The sequence below is a fragment of the Nyctereutes procyonoides genome, unplaced genomic scaffold, assembly GCF_905146905.1.
Source record: "Nyctereutes procyonoides isolate TBG_1078 unplaced genomic scaffold, NYPRO_anot_genome, whole genome shotgun sequence".
NCBI classification, from domain to species: domain Eukaryota; kingdom Metazoa; phylum Chordata; class Mammalia; order Carnivora; family Canidae; genus Nyctereutes; species Nyctereutes procyonoides.
In genome coordinates, this window is record NW_026575024.1 from 25,714,712 (window position 1) to 25,734,988 (window position 20,277).

General features: G+C 49.4%; 1 protein-coding gene across 1 annotated transcript in view; it reads right to left on the reverse strand.

Moving 5' to 3' along the window:
- The window catches only part of EFCAB8 (EF-hand calcium binding domain 8), a 64,596-nt gene that overhangs the window by 15,252 nt on the left and 29,067 nt on the right, over positions 1-20,277 (reverse strand). The window contains exons 11-21 of the mRNA XM_055344524.1: positions 17,875-17,942; positions 17,351-17,502; positions 15,866-16,003; positions 15,278-15,391; positions 13,891-14,118; positions 12,906-12,976; positions 11,754-11,958; positions 10,733-10,945; positions 9,426-9,560; positions 944-1,165; positions 275-412 (exon numbers count right to left, since the gene is read on the reverse strand). Coding sequence (XP_055200499.1) covers positions 275-412; positions 944-1,165; positions 9,426-9,560; positions 10,733-10,945; positions 11,754-11,958; positions 12,906-12,976; positions 13,891-14,118; positions 15,278-15,391; positions 15,866-16,003; positions 17,351-17,502; positions 17,875-17,942 — 1,684 coding nt within the window. The remainder of the gene's footprint in view (positions 1-274; positions 413-943; positions 1,166-9,425; positions 9,561-10,732; positions 10,946-11,753; positions 11,959-12,905; positions 12,977-13,890; positions 14,119-15,277; positions 15,392-15,865; positions 16,004-17,350; positions 17,503-17,874; positions 17,943-20,277) is intronic.

Consider the following 20,277-nt stretch of genomic DNA (forward strand, 5'->3'; position numbering starts at 1 on the left):
AAGAATTCATGACCTCAGGACCCTCATTGGAAAAATTAAAGCCCACGGAAGGGGTGGCTAGGGATACATGGCTACATGTGCGTGTGTATTCATGTGGGTATATTTGGTGTGTGTATACTTGTGTTTTACTGGTTAATGGTGACTTCTGGCTAAAAGCTTTTCTACATCAACCAGACTACCTTGAACAGGAAACATGAAAGACTCAGAACCTCAGGGAGAGAAACTTGGCCCCAGTTCAATAGTTTGGCTCCAATTCCCCTGGTAATCTTCCTACCTCCTTCTCCTTCAAGGGGATGTAGTGTGGCAGGTTGATCTGGACCTGCTCAGGAATTAAGAACTGGAACTTGTTTGTCCCTCTGGGTTGAAGTGGTGTCTTGTCGGTGAACATGCAATAATCCTCGATGTCCCAAATCTAGGCATAAAATGGGGGTTAGTGGCCCAGCGCCCCATGACCCCAACACCAACTCACACTGTGGGCCCCTCCCACTCTATTTCTCTTCACTCTGAGGTGTGAACATTCACACCTCTGAAATACCCAGATGCTCAGGGTCAGAAGGGGCCCTGGCATCTCCTAGGCCAGACCCCTTTGCGGGCATGCAGAGGATATGACAAGACACTCTAGCCTCATGTCTCACCACGACGCACGAAGTCAGCTCCTAAGACACCTAATTGCAGAGATGCACAGCTGGGGGTGAGGGGTTGCAGGAAGAGAACAATTTTGCAGGGGACCCACTGGGAGAGGCTTGTTGGAGGGCCCTTTGGAGCCATGTCCTCACTCATTTCCTGGGCTCACCACAGCAGAAGAGGACTTCTACTGTCCACTGTTGTATGAATGAAACCAGTACCCAGGGGAGTAGGGACTAGGCTGGTGCCACATGCAGCAAAGATGTGGCCACAGTTTGGCTGGTGCCAGCCCCGCAATCTCAAACCAGTTCTTCCTCACCTTGATGTGCCCTTGACAATCTCCTGTGACAAGGATCAAGTCTTTCTCGTCCGTGGCCATGGCACCCACACCCACATCCCCCTGGTTTTTGAAGTCCACAGGGAACTTCCCCAACAGGCCTCCGCTCCCGTGGATGGACCAGGCATAGATGTAGCCATCGATGCAGCTGCTCAGCAGGGCGGCTATGTGTGGCAGGCGAGGCCTGGTCTGCAGGAAGATTATCTGTGGGAAAGAGGCAGGCCCACTCAGCAGTGCTGTGAGCTGGGACTCGCCCTGGCCACTGTCATGTGGTGCCGAGGGCCCTGGGCAGGTCACCACCCCCTCCCAGTCCCGCACTTTCCTAGATGCCTGGTGAGAATGCTGACCATCTACCACTCTTCCTTCCTAGCTGAAACCAAGGAATGCTCTGGTGCACTATGAGCTTCATGAGCACAAGGATTTGTGTCTTTTTTTGTTCATTATTTTATCCTCAGTAACTGTAATGGTGCCTGACATGTGGTACATGATCAGTGAATGTTCATTGAAAAAAGACATACAAGGGGCACCTGGGTGGCTTAGTTGGTTAAGTGGCCTCATGATATTGGCTCAGGTCATGATCTCAGGATCTTGAGATTGAGCTCTGAGTCAGGCTCCATGATCAGCGGGGAATCCACTTGAGGCTCTCCCCTTCTGCCCCATTCCTGCTATGTCAGAAATTACAGTGTGGTTTGGGGTGCCTGGGTGGTGCAGCGGGCTAAGCAACCAATTCTTGGTTTTGGCTCAGGTTGTGATCTCACAGTGTCATAATCTCAATGTTGTAAAATCAAGACCCACCTTGGGCTCTGTGCTCAGCAAGGACTCTGCTTCAGACTCTCTCTGTTCCTCTCTCCCTGCTTGCTCATTCTCTTTTTTTTTTTTATTTTATGATAGAGAGAGAGAGAGAGAGAGAGAGAGAGAGGCAGGCAGAGACATAGGCAGAGAGAGAAGCAGGCTCCATGCACCAGGAGCCCGACGTGGGATTCGATCCCCGGTCTCCAGGATCGCGCCCTGGGCCAAAGGCAGGCGCCAAACCTCTGCGCCACCCAGGGATCCCTCATTCTCTTTTAAATAAATAAAGCTTAAAAAAAATTACAGTGTGGTGGCTTATGTGTTCCAAAACACTTCACCTACAACAAAAACTCTTGATTATCCCTCTATCATCATACATGTCCAAAACAAAATTAACCTGCATCCTGTTGGCCCAGGTGCCAGGGCCACAGAACCAGGAGTCTCTAAACCAAAGACAAAGGGCAGGCATTTCCCCACTTCATGCAAGTATACTTGCATGCAGTGCAAAATGTGGATAGCACAGACAGATGAGAAGAAATTAAAATCATCCACAGAATCCCAATACCCAGAAATAATCTCCATGAAGATTTTAATGCATTGTCTATAAAGACTTTTATCACTTTTAAATTATGAAATACACAGAAGGGGAAGTAGGTGAGAGGATAGGGTAACTAGGTGAAGGGCACTAAGGAGGGCACAAGATGAGATGAGCACTGGGTATTATATGTTGGCAAATTGAATTTAAATAAAAATTTTAAAAAATTATGAAATACACATGCAAGAATAGACAAAAATACTCATGGAAGAAGAGAGATCCCAGAAACAGATTATAGAAGACCCTAATACTATATAAGAATGATAGACTCTCAAGTCAGTGAAGAAAAGAGAAACTATGCAATAAATGGCATTTGAAAAACTGGCTATTAATTTAGAAAAAAATTTTTGGATTCATACATCACACCATACACAAAACTACTCAGATGGGACAGAAAGATGACTCAATAGAGACACAATTATAAATGTCCAGGAGAGGGGGTACCTGGGTGGCTCAGTGGCTGAGCATCTGCCTTTTGGCTCAGGCATGATCTCAGGACCCTGGGATCAAGTCCCATATCGGGGTCCCCGCAGGGAGCCTGCTTCTCCCTCTGTCTATGTCTGCTTCTCTGTGTCTCTCATGAGTAAATAAATAAAATATTTTTAAAAGTATCCAGGAGAGGGACACCTGGGTGGCTCAGCAGTTAAGCGTCTGCCTTCCGGCTCAGGGCGTGATGCTGGAGTCCTGGGGATCGAGTCCCACATCGGGCTCCCCACGTGGAGCCTGCTTCTCCCTCTGCCTATGTCTCTGTTTCTCTGTGTGTGTGTGTCTCTCATGAATAAATAAATAAAATCTTTAAAAAAAAAGTATCCAGGAGAAAATAAAACAAACTTTTCTGTGATCTTGAGATAAAAAATGCCTTTTTCTAGTGTCACAAAGGAAAATAATAAAGAGAGCTAGATAAAAACTAAAACCTCAGTGTGACATCACAAAGGCAGATGAGGTAAAAGTATCTGCAAATATACAACAGGCAAAAAAAAAATACACACACACAACAAGCAAAGGATTCATTTCCAAAGCATTTAAGGAGCTCTAAGAAATTAATGTGAAAAACAACAGACAAAGGATATGAGTGAATGTTTAATTTATTGAAAAAATACAAACGTCTAGGGGCACCTGTGTGGCTCAGCTGGTTAAGTGTCTGACTCTTGATTTCAGCTCAGGTCATGATCTCAGGGTCATGGGATCAAGCCCCGGGGTGGGCTCTGTGCTCGGCATGGAGTCTGCTTAAAACTCTCTTGGGACTCCTGGGTGGCTCAGCGGTTGGGCATCTGCCTTCAGCCCAGGGCGTGATCCTGGAGACCCAGGATCAAGTCCCACATCGGGCTCCCTGCGTGGAGCCTGCTTCTCCCTCTGTCTGTCTCTGCCTCTGTGTGTGTGTGTGTGTGTGTGTGTGTGTGTCTCATGAATAAATAAATAAAATCTTTAAAAAAAAAAAACACTCTCTCTCTCTGCCTCCCCTTCTGTCCCTGCCCCCCACACTCATGCACATGCCCACACTCTCTGAAAGAAGGAAGGAAGGAAGGAAGGAAGGAAGGAAGGAAGGAAGGAAGGAAGGAAGGAAGGAAGAGAAAGAAAGAAAGAAAGAAAGAAAGAAAGAAAGAAAGAAAGAAAGAAAGAAAGAAAAAAGATAAATGTCTAACAAACATATAGAAAGCTCAGTATTACAAATAAAGAGATATTTTTTAAATAAATTTCTACCTACCAGACTGGCAGAAATTAAGAAAAGATTAGTATCCATTACCGACTTAGTGTAAGGACAAAGGTAGATGCACACACTATTGGTGGGAGGGCAGTTCATCACGGCCTTCTTAGAGACCAAATTGGCTTCATCCATCAAAATATAAATTGTGCTCATTTGGTGATCCATCAATCCCACTTCTGGAAAATCTAGCATAACTGCATAGACAAATCTATGAGGATCTCAGTTGCACCGTTGTTTATAATAGCAAAAAACTAGGAACAAGTTAAATGTCTATCATTCGGGCATTCATTAAATAAGTCATGGCAAATCCAAAGAAAAGTACTGAAGCCAGGGGTAGGCTGCCAGTGAAGTTCATAAAGCCTAAAGCAAAACTCAAGCTCAAGTTCAAAGCCCTTCCAAGGGAGGGATTAGCAACATGTGATGACTGTTATAATTGTCAGCTATAAGTTTTAGAATTGTCATTTCTTTTCTCATTCTAAATAAATTTTCACCTTTGTATCGAGTTTTTTATTCATAATTTTGTGTTATTTTTCATAAGGTATGCCTACCAAGTTATGTAAGTTTTAGGTTCAAAAAAGCAAAGATTGGCCCTCTGTATAAAGCCATTAGTAAGAATGGAGTAGATAGATTTATAAGTACAGAGAGGAAAAGTTGTCCGCTCTACACTGCTAGGTTTAAAAAAAAAAAAGCAAATAGCTGGACTATAGTCTCAAATGTTCTTAATCTTGTTTAAAAACCAAAACCACAGGCAGCCCGGGTGGCTCAGAGGTTTAGTGCTGCCTTTGGCCCTGGGGTGTGATCCTGGAGACCAGGGATCGAGTCCCACGTCGGGCTGCCTGCATGGACCCTGAGCCTGCTTCTCCCTCTGCCTGTGTCTGTGCCTCTCTATCTCTCTGTGTCTCTCATGAATAAGTAAATAAAATCTTAAAAACACACACACACACACACCTGTGTGTATATATAGCAAATAAGCATATAAAAATAAATCTCAAACAGGCACGCTTAATTTTTTATTGTAATCATGATTTATCATTTTTATTTTTTTAAAGATTTATTTATTTATGATAGACATAGAGAGAGAGAGAGAGAGAGAGAGAGAGAGAGAGAGGCAGAGACACAGGAGGAGGGAGAGGCCGGCTCCATGCCGGGAGCCCGACGTGGGACTCAATCCCGGGACTCCAGGATCGCGCCCTGGGCCAAAGGCAGGCGCTAAACTGCTGAGCCACCCAGGGATCCCCTATTTATCATTTTTAAAGATAATTTTGTCATAAGCTGACCCCAGATCATTAAGTATTCTCATAAAATGTGATTCCTCATACCAACACAGGATTCACCAAAATGATGTGCCACCAAGATCTCCCATTTCTGAATTGGGGAAAGTTGAGGCTTCCTTCCCAATCCTTCCTGCACCACCCCTGGGACAGCTTGAACAGGCAGACTGAAGGTACATGATGGCCAGAGACTGCTGCAGGCTCAGAGAGGGCCATGGGTCTGCAGGAGGACATAGTCAGGGCTGTGGCCAGTGTCTGGAGTGGACACAGTAGGATGCTCTGCCCTGGGCAGGACTGAGCAGGATCCATGGGGTTGGAAGGCAGGTAAGCAACACTATTCTTTTTGTGCTCTGCACATGGCCCCTGAGACTTTGAAGAGAGTCTCCTGCCCAATTTGGAAAGAGCTTCTGGATTGAGGTTGGTGTTCCAGCCTCACTCATCCCAGGGGTCCCAGACAGCTCTCAGGAGCAGGGCAACTAAAGATCTGCCTGGGACCCCTGCAGAAGAAGCTCAAGCTACACCTGGGCTGGGCTTCATGCCTCTAGGAGGGGTTTGCTACTCCCCACCCATCTCGTCCCTCACTGCAAAGGAGAGGGTCAAGGACTGGGCCTTCATCTACAGACCATAAGAGACACAGCTGCACCTGGATCTATGTCCTTATCTCCCTCCAAGGGCCAGACAGAAATGGTTGCAGGAAGCCTGCCAGGTAAAACTCCCCATTTTACCCCGTCCACCTGACTCTCATCTACTAGGGAAAGGCTTGGACCAAGGGGGACCCTCTCCAGGGCACCATCCTGAGACATTCCACTCTGTCTGCCACCCAGTTCCCCAGAGGGAAAGGACTTTGCTATTTCAGGAACAGTGGAGGTACAAGACAGAGCACTTAGAAGCCAGGAAGCAAGGTCAACATTAGATGTGGACCAGCCTTGCACAGGACATGTGCACACACACAAACCACAGTGCCTGAAATTTCACCAATAGACATTCAGCCCTTTGCATGCAATCTACAAAGATTCTTGTCAAGGTTCATGACACAAATCATATTACACACAGATTGGGGCACTAGGTGGCTCAGTGGTTGAGCATCTGCCTTTGGCTCAGGGTGTAATCCTAGGGTCCTGGGATCAAGTCCCACATCAGGCTTACCATGGGGAGCCTGCTTCTCCCTCTGCCTATGTCTCTGCCTCTCTCTCTTTCTCTCTCTCTGTGTCTCTCATGAATAAATAAATAAAATCTTTAGAAATATGTATATTACACACAGATCACCAGTCCAGATAAAAAGCCCAAGGAATTCCCAATTGTAGCAGGACAAAGAGTCAAGGACACAGACTTTGAAAACCAACAGATCTGGAATCAGACCTTGGCTCAGTTATTTTCTGACAATGAGAATCTTGCACAAGTCACTTCACCTCATTGAGCCCCAGTCTCTATCTATAAAATGGGAATAGTAATAATACGTACCCACCAGGGCTGTTTGAGAAAGAAAAATAATTCATGTAAATGTTTAAGCTCACATCTGGCAGATACTAAGAGCCCAGTAAATATTAACTGCTGTTGCTATTATTATTAGGCTGGAATATAGCGCAACATACCAAAAGCTTTCTTTCTAAGAGTGCATTTCTAATCCTGGAGTCCCTGAAATAGACAAGAGATCCAATGTTGCTATAAAGGCAGAGCCTATAAATCTACCCCTCTAGCAGAAACAGTGGGCCAGCCTGGACAGGTCAGGCATAGCATATACCAAAATGCCATGCAGCTAGTAAAAGAGAGGCCAGGGCTCCACAGATACTGCAGGAAGAGATGTCATGAGGTGTCGATGAAAAAGAGCAACCTGCAGAGTAGCGTATAAATAAGAGGATACTATTTGGCTAAAAAATATTTATAGGAACACATATACTTTCATATATGTATGTACTTGTGTATGCACAGAAAGGCATCTATGAGGATACCACATGCCTTAAAACTAGTTACCCCTGGAGATTGAGGAAGAAGGCAAGTCATTCTTTTATTTTATACACTCCTGTAAGGCTTGAAGTTTTCAGTTTTTTTTTTTTAATTTTTTTATTTATTTATGATAGTCACACACACACACAGAGAGAGAGAGGCGCAGAGACACAGGCAGAGGGAGAAGCAGGCTCCATGCAGGGAGCCCGACGTGGGATTCGATCCCAGGTCTCCAGGATCGCGCCCTGGGCCAAAGGCAGGCGCCAAACCGCTGCGCCACCCAGGGATCCCGAAGTTTTCAGTTTTAATGAAGGACATGTACCATATTCTAATTAGAGAGAGTGAGAGAGAGAGAGAGAAGTGCTCTTTATTGAACATTTCAAATAAGCTCTCCTGTGAGGCCTTTGCACCTGCTGCTCCCTCTGCCTGCTTCACCATCCTTCCAAATAACTAGAGCTTCAAACTCTGCAAATGCCACCTCCTCTGTGAAGCCCTCCCTGACCACCCTATGCAAACAGCCACACCTCTCCATCTCCCTTGCCATCCTCCCTACTCTAGCCTCAGTTTTCTGGATCTCCACTGTATTTACTCACCCATGACCTACCGTTTATTTTACTTGCTGGTTAATTGTCTCACCCCAACTAGAAGTCAGCTCCATGAGGGCACAGGTTTTTGTTTCTTTTATTCCCTGCTGCCACCCCCAGAGCCTGGCATGTGGTAAACACTCAATGAATAACTGTCTGTGCCCTGATGGGACTAGGTCACAGCCAAAGGTCAGACTTTGAGTCATCTACTTTGGTCAGACTCAGAGGCTGAAAGGGATAGGATCTTTTGAGCAATTGTTTCCAGGAATCCATCCTTTCAGTGCACTTACAAAAGTGCACAGAAGCATATGTACAAGGACATTCAATGCAGAGCTGCTCATCAAAGTTAATTGGAATTAACCTACATGTCTATCAAGAGAAGGCTGGCTTAATCGTTTGTGACACATTCAAACTACGGGCACTCTGCAATTATTACAAAGAATAAGACAAGTTAACAAAAGAATAAGATGAATCTAAATTACTGATATGAAAACATCTCCATGCCACATAGTTAAATTTTTTAAAAGTACATGGTAGGACATAACTATAATTTTATATCACTGGTCTAAAAATAAAAAGGATAAAGGCAAACCCAGTTCACCAATCCACTACAAGTGACTGTGGCTGCTACTATTTTATTGGGTGGGGTGGGGTGAATGAGACATGTTTAGGACCTTTATATTTTGCTTTATACACATTTCTTTTATTTTCTTTTTTTTAACCAACTAGTGTTACTACTTTGAAAATTTTTTTTCTTTTAAGGCTTTTTTTTTTAAGTAATCTCTACATCTCATGTGAGACTCGAACTAACAACCCGAGATCAAAAATTGCATACTCTACCAACTGAGCCAGGCAGGCACCCCAAGGCAGTTTCTAAAAGAGACAGAAGTGCATTCAGAATCTGGAGGACAGACAGTCCAACCACTCACAGCTCTCCACTCCACCACTGCAGGACCCAGCTCTGCAGGGCACTGCTCCCCTATTCCTAGGTCCCCAGTGTCCTAGAGCTGGGAAAGGGGGCAGTCCTGCCACACCCTGACACAACTATGATGTGTATTTTCACTAGGCCCCTGGTAGGGACTTAGGGAACCCAAGTAGTCTCTGAATTACTGTTATCTTTGTGGATCAAAACTAGAAGGGACCTTAGTGATGACTTCATCTAGTGGTGACAACACAGTGTGGGGCACCCAGGGTCAGCGAGGGAAAAGGTGCAAGAGGGAGAACAGAGATGACCCAATCCCTTCTCACATGCTGTACAAAACACCCTACTAGAGCTCAGAAGGGCATTTTAATAGTGGGTTCTGGCAATGCTGCTTCTCCTACTTCCCAGTCCAGCCCACCAACCAGAAGTGGACTCTTGACAGCCCTCCATGCACACCCAAGGAGCTTCCCCACAACCCCCACCACAGCAGCCCTCAAGCCAGAATCCTGAATGGTACCTTCACCTCCACTATGCCTCTCCAGGTCCTGGGGAGAATCAGGCTGGCCCCCTAGGCTTGTCGGCCCTGCCCTTCCCAGCCCAACCCGACTGTTCATGCCCAGCTCACAGACCAGACCCTGCCTACACGTGGCCCACCTTCTCCACTGATGTGTTGGATTGCAGTAGTATCTTCTTCTGGAATTCCCCTCTCTTCCTTTGAGCGTCTCTGATGATGGACTGTTTGCCATGGGGCATTCTTAACAGCTTGGGGCTTTGTGAACTGACATGTTTCTGGAAAGAAAAATGGGCCTCCCAGATCATCATGGTGGGGGAGTGTCTCCCTACTCTGTGGGGGAACAGAGACCAGAGGCAGATGCTGGAAGTACAGCCAGCCCAGCCCTCCTCAGTAGATACACTGCCCTGCGAAAGGCCCAGCCAAGTATGTAAAGGATTCTGTAGTAAAGACACTCCAGCGCTGGGGAGTCTCCATTTTAAGTAACCAGAAGCTTCCATTCTCAGGGTAGAGACTTGAGTTTGCCTTTAGAGTACACCCCCACCCCAGCCTTGTCCTGAAGAGACCGCTGGTCAAAGGAGAGGGTTAGGGAGTATATACCCATTGCTCTAGAAGATGTTAGTGCAGTGGTGCAGCCCCGATACTCCAGAGGTGCTCCAAGCATCCTGCAGTAGTGCAGTGTGAGCGCCTTAGAGTAGAACCTGCTGGAGCAGGCCACGTGGGCTCCAGGTCTACTCTGCCTACTCCTGACAAGTGTCATGTGTTGGTGGAAGGGTGTGGGGGGCAGGGGAGGGAACTCTCTTTCAAACCTCAGTTTCCAGGAATGGGAATCAGGCTTCAAGGGCTGAAGCAGTCTGATGGGCTCCCCTGGCCCCACACAAGAGATACTGTACTCACTGCAGAAGCCAAATCCCCCGCTCTATCTCCCTACCCCCTCACAATGGGATCATCAGTCAAGGCTGCCCCAGTGTTAATCCTGGGGCAGAGATGAGAGGTCAGAGGGAAAGGGAAGTAGTTTGCCTCTACTTGGGCCTCAGACCCCTGAAGCCTGGTTTCTAGGGAGATGAGGCTCAGCAGCAGAAGTAGGCAGGCCCCAGTGGCTCATCTGTGCCAGGTCACACCTGCTGGGAGACTGAAAAAGTAGCCCCAGCAACTAGCCTATGGTTGATTCCAGGTTCTTTGGGTGGTCTGCCCTCCAGGTCTGGCCCCTGAGCTTGTAGATGCTGCAGTCTGGTACTGGCCATGCTCTAGGAAAGGAGCATGCCCAGGCTTGAGGCAGCAGAGTGGGGTGCATATGGTGAATCTAACCAGGGAGGTGGCCTGCCTCACTGCAAGGCTCAAAGCAAGTTGATGGACCCTCCATCAACTGCTCCATATAAGGACACAAACACAATAGGCACACAGGTAGCTAGCAAATGAGGGTAGTCACCTGCCTCAGCTCCGCTCCCACCTGCGGGGGCATGGGCTTTTTTGGCTCCTTGTCTCTGGGGCGCTTCATCACTGGGGGAGCTGACATCAGGTTCCGTTGCAGGTTGGCATTGGCTACAGCCCTGGCTCTAGGGCCCAGGGGCTGCGTTGATGGTTTGTACGCCCACTCCTTATGTTCCACACAAAGCTTGCTGGACTGGAGGTTCTCAGCCAGGGAGTTGTCCGCTTCTTGGATCTATGCCAGGGAGACAACCGCCCCTGTGACACTGTAATGTCCCAGAGAGAAATGCAGGGCCTCCTCAGCCCAGTAAGGGCCCTCCAGGTGCCCCAGGGCTTGCTCCCTAGAAACTGAGTACCCTAACAGTCATCAAACAGGAGCTCATAACCCTGTCCCGGGGCCAACCATGAATGCCCTGAGTACCCACAGGCAGATACTACTCCCATGAGGGACTAGGTCTCTCCATCTGTAAAATGGACAATGGTTTCCAAATATTTGTGAGGTCATTTTTAATCTTAAGGGAAGTTCCAAAGTATAAAATAGGTAAAAACCCCAACTACTCTAGGGGAAGCTGCTACAGTAGCCTCTGAGCATCTCTCCCCAACATGTTTGGAAAGTCACTGGATGAGGTGACCCTGAAGGCCCCTTCCAGCTTTCATCTGCAAAGATAGCATAATTCAGAGATAGTGTGGGTTTCCTAGATCCCTCCCATGAGCTCAGTGAGCCCGGATTAACAGTATGAGTAAGATAGGAACTGCCTTCAAGGAGAGACAGAGGAACACGACCAGCAGCACAGCCTCTGCAGTCAGACTGCCTGGGTCTGGACCTATCACTTCTTAGCTGTGCAACCTCAGGCAAGATGTTTAACCTCCCTGTGCCTCAGTTTCCTTGTCTGTCAAACAAGAATAATTATAGAAACTAGCACCCAACTATCTAGCTTCCAACTGCCTCCAAAGTCATCACGTGCCCTCCCCTTCCCAGGAATGCTTCCTGCCCGTTCTAGGCCCTCCAGCTGATTCTCACCCATAGCCGAGACAGACCATACCTTCTTGGGCAGCAAAGGCCAGGGGCTCTTAGAAGCATTGAAATTGAGGATAGGCTTGAACAGGTTGATGTTCCAGAAGAGAATATCTCCATTGTAGGAAGAGGTCCCAAGGAACTGGTTTTGGTACTTGGCCATGCTCAGAACATCTTCCTTGTGGAAGCTCTGCCATTGGTAGCACAGGAGGACTGGCTTGGTCTTATGGAGCCTACAGAGGGCCAGAACAGGGAGGGCAGGGAACTTGGCCTTCAGTGCTCCACAGGAAGGAAACATCAAGGCCTTTAGATTCTGGGAGGCAACTTGGGAGAAGGCAGTCAGGTTGAAGCTCTGCCCCACTGACCTCATTTACTAAGCGCCTACTATGTGCCAACTACAAAGGCTCTGTCCCAGGGACTTTATATAAACTAATCTTCCAGAATTGCCCTGTTCAGACATCTGAGTAAGGATTAAAGGAGAGAAGCCATGGCCCTAACAAAGCCCTCTAAAAAGGAAGAGGCCTTGCACATTCTGTTCCCTCTGCCTAGAATGTCCCTCCTACACCAAGCCCTTTGCTGCTTCACTGAGAAGATCCCACTCCACCCACTACATCCTCAGATGAGCCTTTCCGGACTGCCCCTGAGACTAAATCAGATTTCCATCCCCTCCCCATAGAAAGTTGTACATTTTTTTCCCCACAGCACTCAAAAGACTTTATCATCGGGATGCACTGGTGGCTCAGTGGTTGAGCATATACCTTCAGCTCACGCATGATCCCAGGGTCCTGGATCAAGTTCTGCATCAGGTCTCCACAGAGAGACTGCTTCTCCCCCTGCCTATATCTCTGCCTCTCTCTCTCTCTCTGTCTCTCATGAATAAATAAATAAAACCTTTTTAAAAAAAGACTTTATCATCATAAATGAAGTCATTTTATTAGCATCTGCCTCCCCCTAGGAGGACAGAAACCCCATCATTGTTTATACCCATCTCCAGCACATAGCACAAAATCTAGAACATGGTAGCCTCATGGACTGATGAAGGAATGGACGGGTAAGCAGATGAAGCACTGAATGTTATTCACCATGAATTTCTTGCTTGGTCTTCCAACCAGGGGAGCTAGGAATGGAGGACCCCATGTGAAGTAGAGAACAGTCAACAGTGAGTGCCCTTGCTACTCACATGAAACAGGTGATTCTCTTACTCCATCCAGTCACGTAGAACACTTTGTTCATATGGACAATCCCGCTAATCTAGTGAAGATGAAAGAAAACAGAACCCTAAGGCACCTCAGAGGAAATGGCCCTGGGCCCCGCATGTCTTCCTAATCATACCAAGCAAGAAGTCAAACCTCTCCATGATGATAAGAGTTCCCTAGAAGTGATACCACCATATATTTTTCAGAATGTGCTCACAATATCCCATTTGATAGACTTGGAGGAGGAAGAGAGGATAGGTATCCATGTCCACTTAATATGCGGATACCTACTGACCTAGAAGGTCAAAAACTAAGTGATAGGACCTGGACCAGTACTCAGATCCCTAGCAACTTGGCCAAGGGCTCCTTTGGAGTTGGTTAAAGGACTTTCATAAGAGTTAGTAAGGGGCTTAGGTCCAAAGTGGAACTATAGGCTTTGCTTTGAGCCACCCCCACAGACACACAGCCCTATGATGCTCTCAGACATTTCCCAAAAAGGAGTATGTGGTTCACCTGGCCCCACTGCTAGAAATGCCATTCAGGATGGCTCAATGGTTGAGCATCTGCCTTCAGTTCAGGGCATGGTCCCGGGGGTCCTGGGATCATGTCCCGCATCGGGCTGCATGGAACCTGCTTCTCCCTCTGCCTATGTCTCCGCCTCTCTCTGTGTGTCTCTCATGAATAAATAAATAAAATATTTAACAAAGAAAAAAAAATTCCCATCTGAAGCTCTCATACCTAGAGTAAGGCTTGCTAACAAACTGAAAGGACAAGAGTAGCTAGCACTCATCCTTAATAAAGCCAGGCACTGTTGGCTATCTTCACTTTACAGGGGCGAACACAAAGGCTCAGGAAAGCCTAAAGCCAAGCAGTGTATGGTCACAGCCTTCAAGGGAGGCCTAGAGCCTTGAGAGCTGTGCCTCACTTCTCACACAGCACCCCTGGCCCCGGCTGACAGACCAGACGGACCTCCAGCTGGTCCGGGTTGGGGAAGGTCAGCAAGCATTCACCCACAGTGTAGTTCCACATCTTTATGGTGCCGTCGCGCAAACCCGTGAGCAGGCACCGCTCGGATTCATCCAGGCACATGGTGGTCAGCTCCACTTGCTGGTCGCCAGTCACAGAGAACTCCATCATCCTCTTGCCTGTCTTGATCTCCCACACACTCACCAAGCTGCTCAGGCAGCCGCTTACCACCTGCGGGGGAGCACACAGCCGGGGCTCCTAGAGTGAGAGCATCCTCACTCCTGATGGTGGCGTCCACCTGTCGTGGCTGGGGCTGGCCCAGTCCCCCACCTCCCCGTCAAGCACTGTGAGGACAGGCATCCGGGGCCTTTCTGCTGCCAGAAGAGCCCTTGAAGACAGGCCTTCCTCGGCTCTTTAGCAGAGGCCAGTGCCAGCCGGCGCAACTCTTTTAGAAGTAACCATATTGGTGAAAGCCCCTTTAACTCAGAAATGGCATTTATCAGAATCTATCCAGAGAAAATAATCTCTACTTCAGAAAAGATATTTACTGAAGCATCATTAATACTGGGGTGGCAGTGACAATAGGAAACCCACTCATTGTCCCCAAGAAAGGAACTTGAGAACAAGGGAAGGCCACTCCACGTCAGTGCAACAGGAACAGGTGGGCCTATTTCAGACCAACCCTCCTGAGAATAATCTAGAAAAGCTGGGGATTTTAAGTGTTTGAAAGCATACCAGATCCCTAAGGTATGCAGGATGGTGGTGCCAGGAGCAGGCCTGAGAGAGGAGAGCAGAGAGGTAAATGGCCTCATGCCACCCCACAGCAGATACAGCCTGTCCTGCCCAGAGCCCAGGCCAGAAAAGTGGTCCCCATGGAAGTGGGAAGAGGGAAGGGGAGCCCCCTCTGGGACCATACCATGTACTCGGTTGTTCCACCCCACCCAGAGATCTCTACTCAGGACCAGGTGCCGATCTTCCTTGGACTGGGGCTTTCCTGTTTAATGACATCCAGGAACAGCACCCACACTGAGAATCTCACACCAGCCCTTACCCAGTGCTCCCTCTCACCCTCTGTGTACAGAAGACTGTGTGTCCAGCACTGAGCTGAGGCAGGGGCAGGAGCACACAGGCTCAGAGGAGTAAGGTGATCCTCTGGCCAAGTGGTGGAGCTCCCACCCCACCTCATGCCGCTGACCCCTCTGCAGGGCTGCTTCTCATTCATAGGCCACTGCCCCACACCACCTTCAAAGCTATAAATCCTACCCCCACCCTGCCACTGTGCTGACTGCTCCTTAGATGCAGCTCTGGACACATCGGGAGGTCTGAGTCCTGCCCTATGTCACCTGGGACTCCTGTCAACCTGAGAGACCACCAGCCCCAGTCCACTCACCTGCTTAAAAATCTTGCTGTAGAGAACAGCACACAGGGGTGTGCTGTAAGTTGTGGTCCTCTCCTTTGGTTTCCCAGGCCCCTCGGTCTCCAAGTACCCTTTTAGGATCCCAATCTGTAGGTGAGGAGAGGGGCAGGCAGCTGGGCAGTTGGAAGAGCTCGCCCCCAATGACTGGCCCCAGGGGAAAAACTTCCAATAAATTGCAACATCAAGACATCCTGACTGTGCATGGACCTGACCCCAGCGAGGCCTCTTGGCTTGTCAGCCTGCCTACTGATACCTCTCAACCCTACTCCGTGGAAATCCAAGGTACCCTCATAACTTCTGGGAAGCTTACAGCCTCAATCTGGTGACCCCTCCTCCAGGGAGCCTTCTCTGACCAAGCCCTGCCTAAAGCTAGGCTAAGGATCTCTGTGCTCTGAGAAGCACCTGACATAAATCTCCATCACAATATGGAGGATTTTCTTCTGACATTCTCTGTTCTCCTTCTACCTCCTAGGTTCCTTGAGGGTTGAGGCAATGTCTAATTAATACACTCCCTGCTCCTGCCCAGGAGCAGGGGCTTGCTCCCTCGCACACAGCACTCACTGAAAAGGTGCTACAGATGAGACTGTCTTCATTCTTGTGGAAGTAGACACTGGTGATGGGGCAGTTTCCCAGGGCAAAAAGCTTCCTGGAAAAGGACTGGAGGCATATGTAGTCCTGCATGTCCCACACGCGAATATTCTAGGGAAGGTGGTGAGAAACAGGCAAAGAGGCTAAGAGTGGGCGCTCAGGGATGCAGAGGGCACCTGATGCCTTAGGATGTGAGTAGGGCCAGTGGCACCTGGCACAAGAACTTCGACATATGCCTACTGCACACATCCCAACCGTACAATAGGGATGCTCTTCTTATACTCAGATGAGGAAACTGAGGCATCCCCTATTCAGAGCCTTCCCCCAGGGCCTCCTCCTGGAGCAGCTGCCCCTCGATGCCTGAGGATAAAGACCAAGCAAGACAGCATGAGCCCCTGCAGACCCTCATAGGCTCCTCATGCAGCCTACCTCAACTAAAGCTAGCCATAGCACACAGTGGCTACCAACAGAGTTGCAGCCTCCTCGAGTTCAGCCCAAGTTGAAGTCCCTCCAGGATGCTCATTGCTTGGAAACATCAGCAGTAAGCAGGAAACGGCCTGGACTGGGATCGATCAGACTCTGATCCATACCCTGCCTCTGCCTATCATTACTGTGAGGATTTGGGCCAGCCCATCCCGGTCCCCCACCCCTCCAGCCTCGGCTCCTGCAGCATAGGCCATGACGCCCAATTCTTGGGGCTACCAGGAAAGTTCCAGATAATAGCAAGTGTGTGCTGTGTCAGGGAACATGGCATCAGTGACCTAAGGGTCCTGACAACTTTCAACCTACTGAGTCCCAAAAGACACAAAAATGTGCCCTGAAGGAGGGAACCTTGAGCTGTTGGCCTGCATCACCATGTTGGCCAGAACACTCGAGCAGCCCAGCAGATGGGGTGGTACTCTGAACCAATCAATGCCTATGAGCAAAGTGACAGGCCCTGAACTTGGGAGCCCTGGGCACTGAGAGAAGGTCTAGTCAGACCCTGAGAGCCAGGGCAGCTGGAGTAGGGTCACCAGGAAAGCTGAGGTGCGAGTTTGGTTCTGGGGGAAGGGGGAGGGCAGGGGAGTGCCTCACACGTATTGTATACCTCCTATGTGCCAGACGTGACACTGCTGCTTTACCGCCCAGTTCTCTCTAAACCTCTCAACCCCCATCCTGTGGATGAAGGGACTGAAGCTCAGAAAAGGCCCACGGGGTAAGAAGCCAGTCTGGGTTCTATGGGAACCCAGCTCTGCTGGACCGCTCAGAGTGGGGTGCAGGACTCCACCTGGGGCAGCTCCCTCTGTGCCTAGGCCAGGACCTCCTGGGGCCAGGAGGTCACACCACCCGCCTGGGCTGCAGGCTGCTGCCAACACCAGTGCCTGGCCTGGCCAAACTGCATTATTACCCCGGGGCCAGCGCCTCTGCCGGGAACAGGAGCCAGTGGGAGTGGGAGAGCCCGGCTCCAGAGAGCAGCACCTTGTCCTTGGAGATGCTGAGGAGGATGCTGTTGTTCTTGCTGTTCACGAGGATGTGCGTCACGGAAGTCTGATGCCCCTTCATCATCCACACAGGCTTTTTTGATAAGAAGGGGTTCCACAGGCGGATGAGGGGGTCATAGCCACCGGTCACTGAGGTCAAAAGATGGGTATCAACCACTAGGGGGTGGTGGGTGCTGGGACCTTCTCCTAGGACCGGGCCTTGAGCCCCAAGCAAGTGTGGCAGGTGGGGAGTTATGGTTCTAACCTGCCCCTTTGCTGCTCCTTCCCCCACAGCCTATGCCATCATGCCAAGCAGAGCCATCATGCCAAGCAGAGCCCGTGTCACCACACTGCCCCAAGTACCTACCTACGGGCAGGGACCAGAGTGGCAGGAGCGGAGCCCGGACAGAGGCCGGATACTGCAGGGCCCCCTCCTCAGCTCTATTCGTCCCCATGACCCTGGCAGCCTTCACCTCAGTCCTACCAGGCCAGCGGCTTCTGCAGAATACGAAGATCGCTTACCCACTAAGTTCTTGTCTGGGCAGTAATCGAAGCAAAGAATCCCTTTTCTTAAGTTCAGCACTGAAAACCTACAACAACAAAGGGGTCGGGCTGGAGGCTGGGATGAAGGGCCACAGGGAAGCCTGCGAGGCTGGAGTGAGAGGAGCTGGAGTCAGGGCCACAGGGAGGCCAGGGAGAAGCCATTACGTTTCCACTCAGGGAGAGAAGCAGCACCCAAGCAGGGCAGCTGGAGAAGGGTCAGGGCTGAGCACCAGAGGCAGGGTGGCCGCCGTGGAGCTCAGCCCAAAACCAGCAGCTCATGGAGGAGATGCCCACCTCTCCCCTGTAGGTGAGAGCACCCCCAAAGCAGCAGCAACTCCTGACAACTATAATACATCTGCCTCATCCCAAGGGCACTCTTAATCCTCACTTCAACCATACTGAGATATGCATCCTCCTACCTATGATACGAACTTTTTAAAAAGAAGGGCCAGAGGAGGGGAAGTTCCCAGGTGCTGTGCCCCTGGCTGTTCTGTGCTGGTTTCTGTGCTGGGTGCTGTCTCGTGCATCACCTGGACTCCTTCCATAATCCTAGAGAGTGTCATCAGCCCTGTGCCACAGTGAGGACACGGAAAGCAGAAAGGCATGGGGCATCTAAATTCAGACCCAGGGTGGGCATGGCAGGAAGAGGCAGGGGGCTCAGTCACCAGTGGTCTGGAAGGAATAGGTACATCCAAATGGGGCTCAGAAGGGCCAGGGTGACCCAGGCAGGGGTTTTAGGAAGGTCAGGCCTGAGAGTACTGGAAGCTCTGAGCTTTTGCACATGCTGACCTGTCAGCTCCTTCTACTCAAATTTACCCTTCAAAACTCAACTCAGAGGCCCTCATTGTAGAGTTCCCCAGCCCTCTAATGGAGTATGCCCTCCACTGAATTGCCCCTGAACTGGCTCCTCTGCCACTCCCTGGGGGACTAACCTGGTTGCCTGGGGTCATCCTGAAGGCTCCCTCGCCAGCATTCCCATTATCCAGCTGGGCCCAACCCTCATTGCCTTTGTCCCACCAGGGCCCTGGCCTTTGCTCAGGTCAGGCCCCCTTCATGTCTGCATCAGCCTCCCAGCAGGTCTCTCAACCTCCAGTCGTGCTCCCACTGCAAATCTGCTCTCCCTTCTACAGCAAGAAGGATTCCTCGAAAAACTGAAACTTCAAGAGGAACACATCAAACACATGTATTTCATTTATTGTCAAACTAGATACATCTCCTTCCATGCATCTATGCACAGAGAAATCTTCTGGAAGAATGGTCACCAAAATGTCACTAGGAATTACTTCAGGCTGATTCACTCACTCATGCAACAAAGATTTCCTGGCATCTACACCCTTCCAGATTACCGGGGCATAAATGAGATGTCCCTGCCTTCATGGAGTTTTCCTTCCAGAGAGAAACAGCAGGAACAAGTAAATAAACAGAGAGAAAAGGAGACGGACATTTACAGATTGTGGCAGGTCCTGCAGGGAAATAAACAGGTTGCTTTGACAGGGTCACTTTAGGGGACCAGTCTGCAGATGGCTGCTGTGCAGAGAAGGGACCAGAAGGTCAGAGGGAAGAAGGCCATGGCAAGCAGTTCAGGTGGCTTTGACTTGGTGGTGGGGGCAGAAGTAAGAGAAGAGGGGGAAAGCAGGGGACATGCTATAAGTCAGTCCACACACCCAGCACAGGTTCCCTCCAACTCCACCCTGCTCCTCTGCTCAGATTCACTGCTGGCTGCAAGCACCTGAAAATTTAGCTCGGGCTGGCTGCCAGGGAGCTAAGCTCTCAGGCCCACAGTGCCTTGGAGGCTGAGTCTGACTCTAGAGGCAGAGTTTGGGGTGACAATGCCAGACCCCACCCATGGAGGCCACGCTGAGAGGTCCTGGCCTGGTACTAAAGGGCAGCAAGCAGTCAGTGGTGCCACCTGCCAGCTGGCAGGTGTACTGCGTGCAGACAACCCCAAGGGCATGTGTGCTTGCATGTGTATAAATACATTCTCCAATCTGCCCCCCAAATGCATCTCAAATCCCTCCATCTCCACCCCACTGGCTGATTCCAGGCCATCAGCATAGGTGGCCTGAATTGTTACAATGGCATCATCACTGGGGTCCCCTGTCTCAGCACCTGACCACTCCACTTGCAGCCGAACAGCCAGAAGGATGCTCCTGCACATCAGACCATGCCATTCCTGTACTCCAAACCTAAAGACTTGTTTATATCTCTTACAACATAATTATAAAAAAATATGTTTGAGTCAACCGGGGGAAGATTAACTTGGACTCAGTACTAGTGACATTAAAGTATTATAGTATTTTCTCTACTTCTCTGTTTAAAATTTTAGTAATGAGAATGTTTAAAAAGTAAAAACAAATAAGAAATAAGGGCATACCAGGCAGG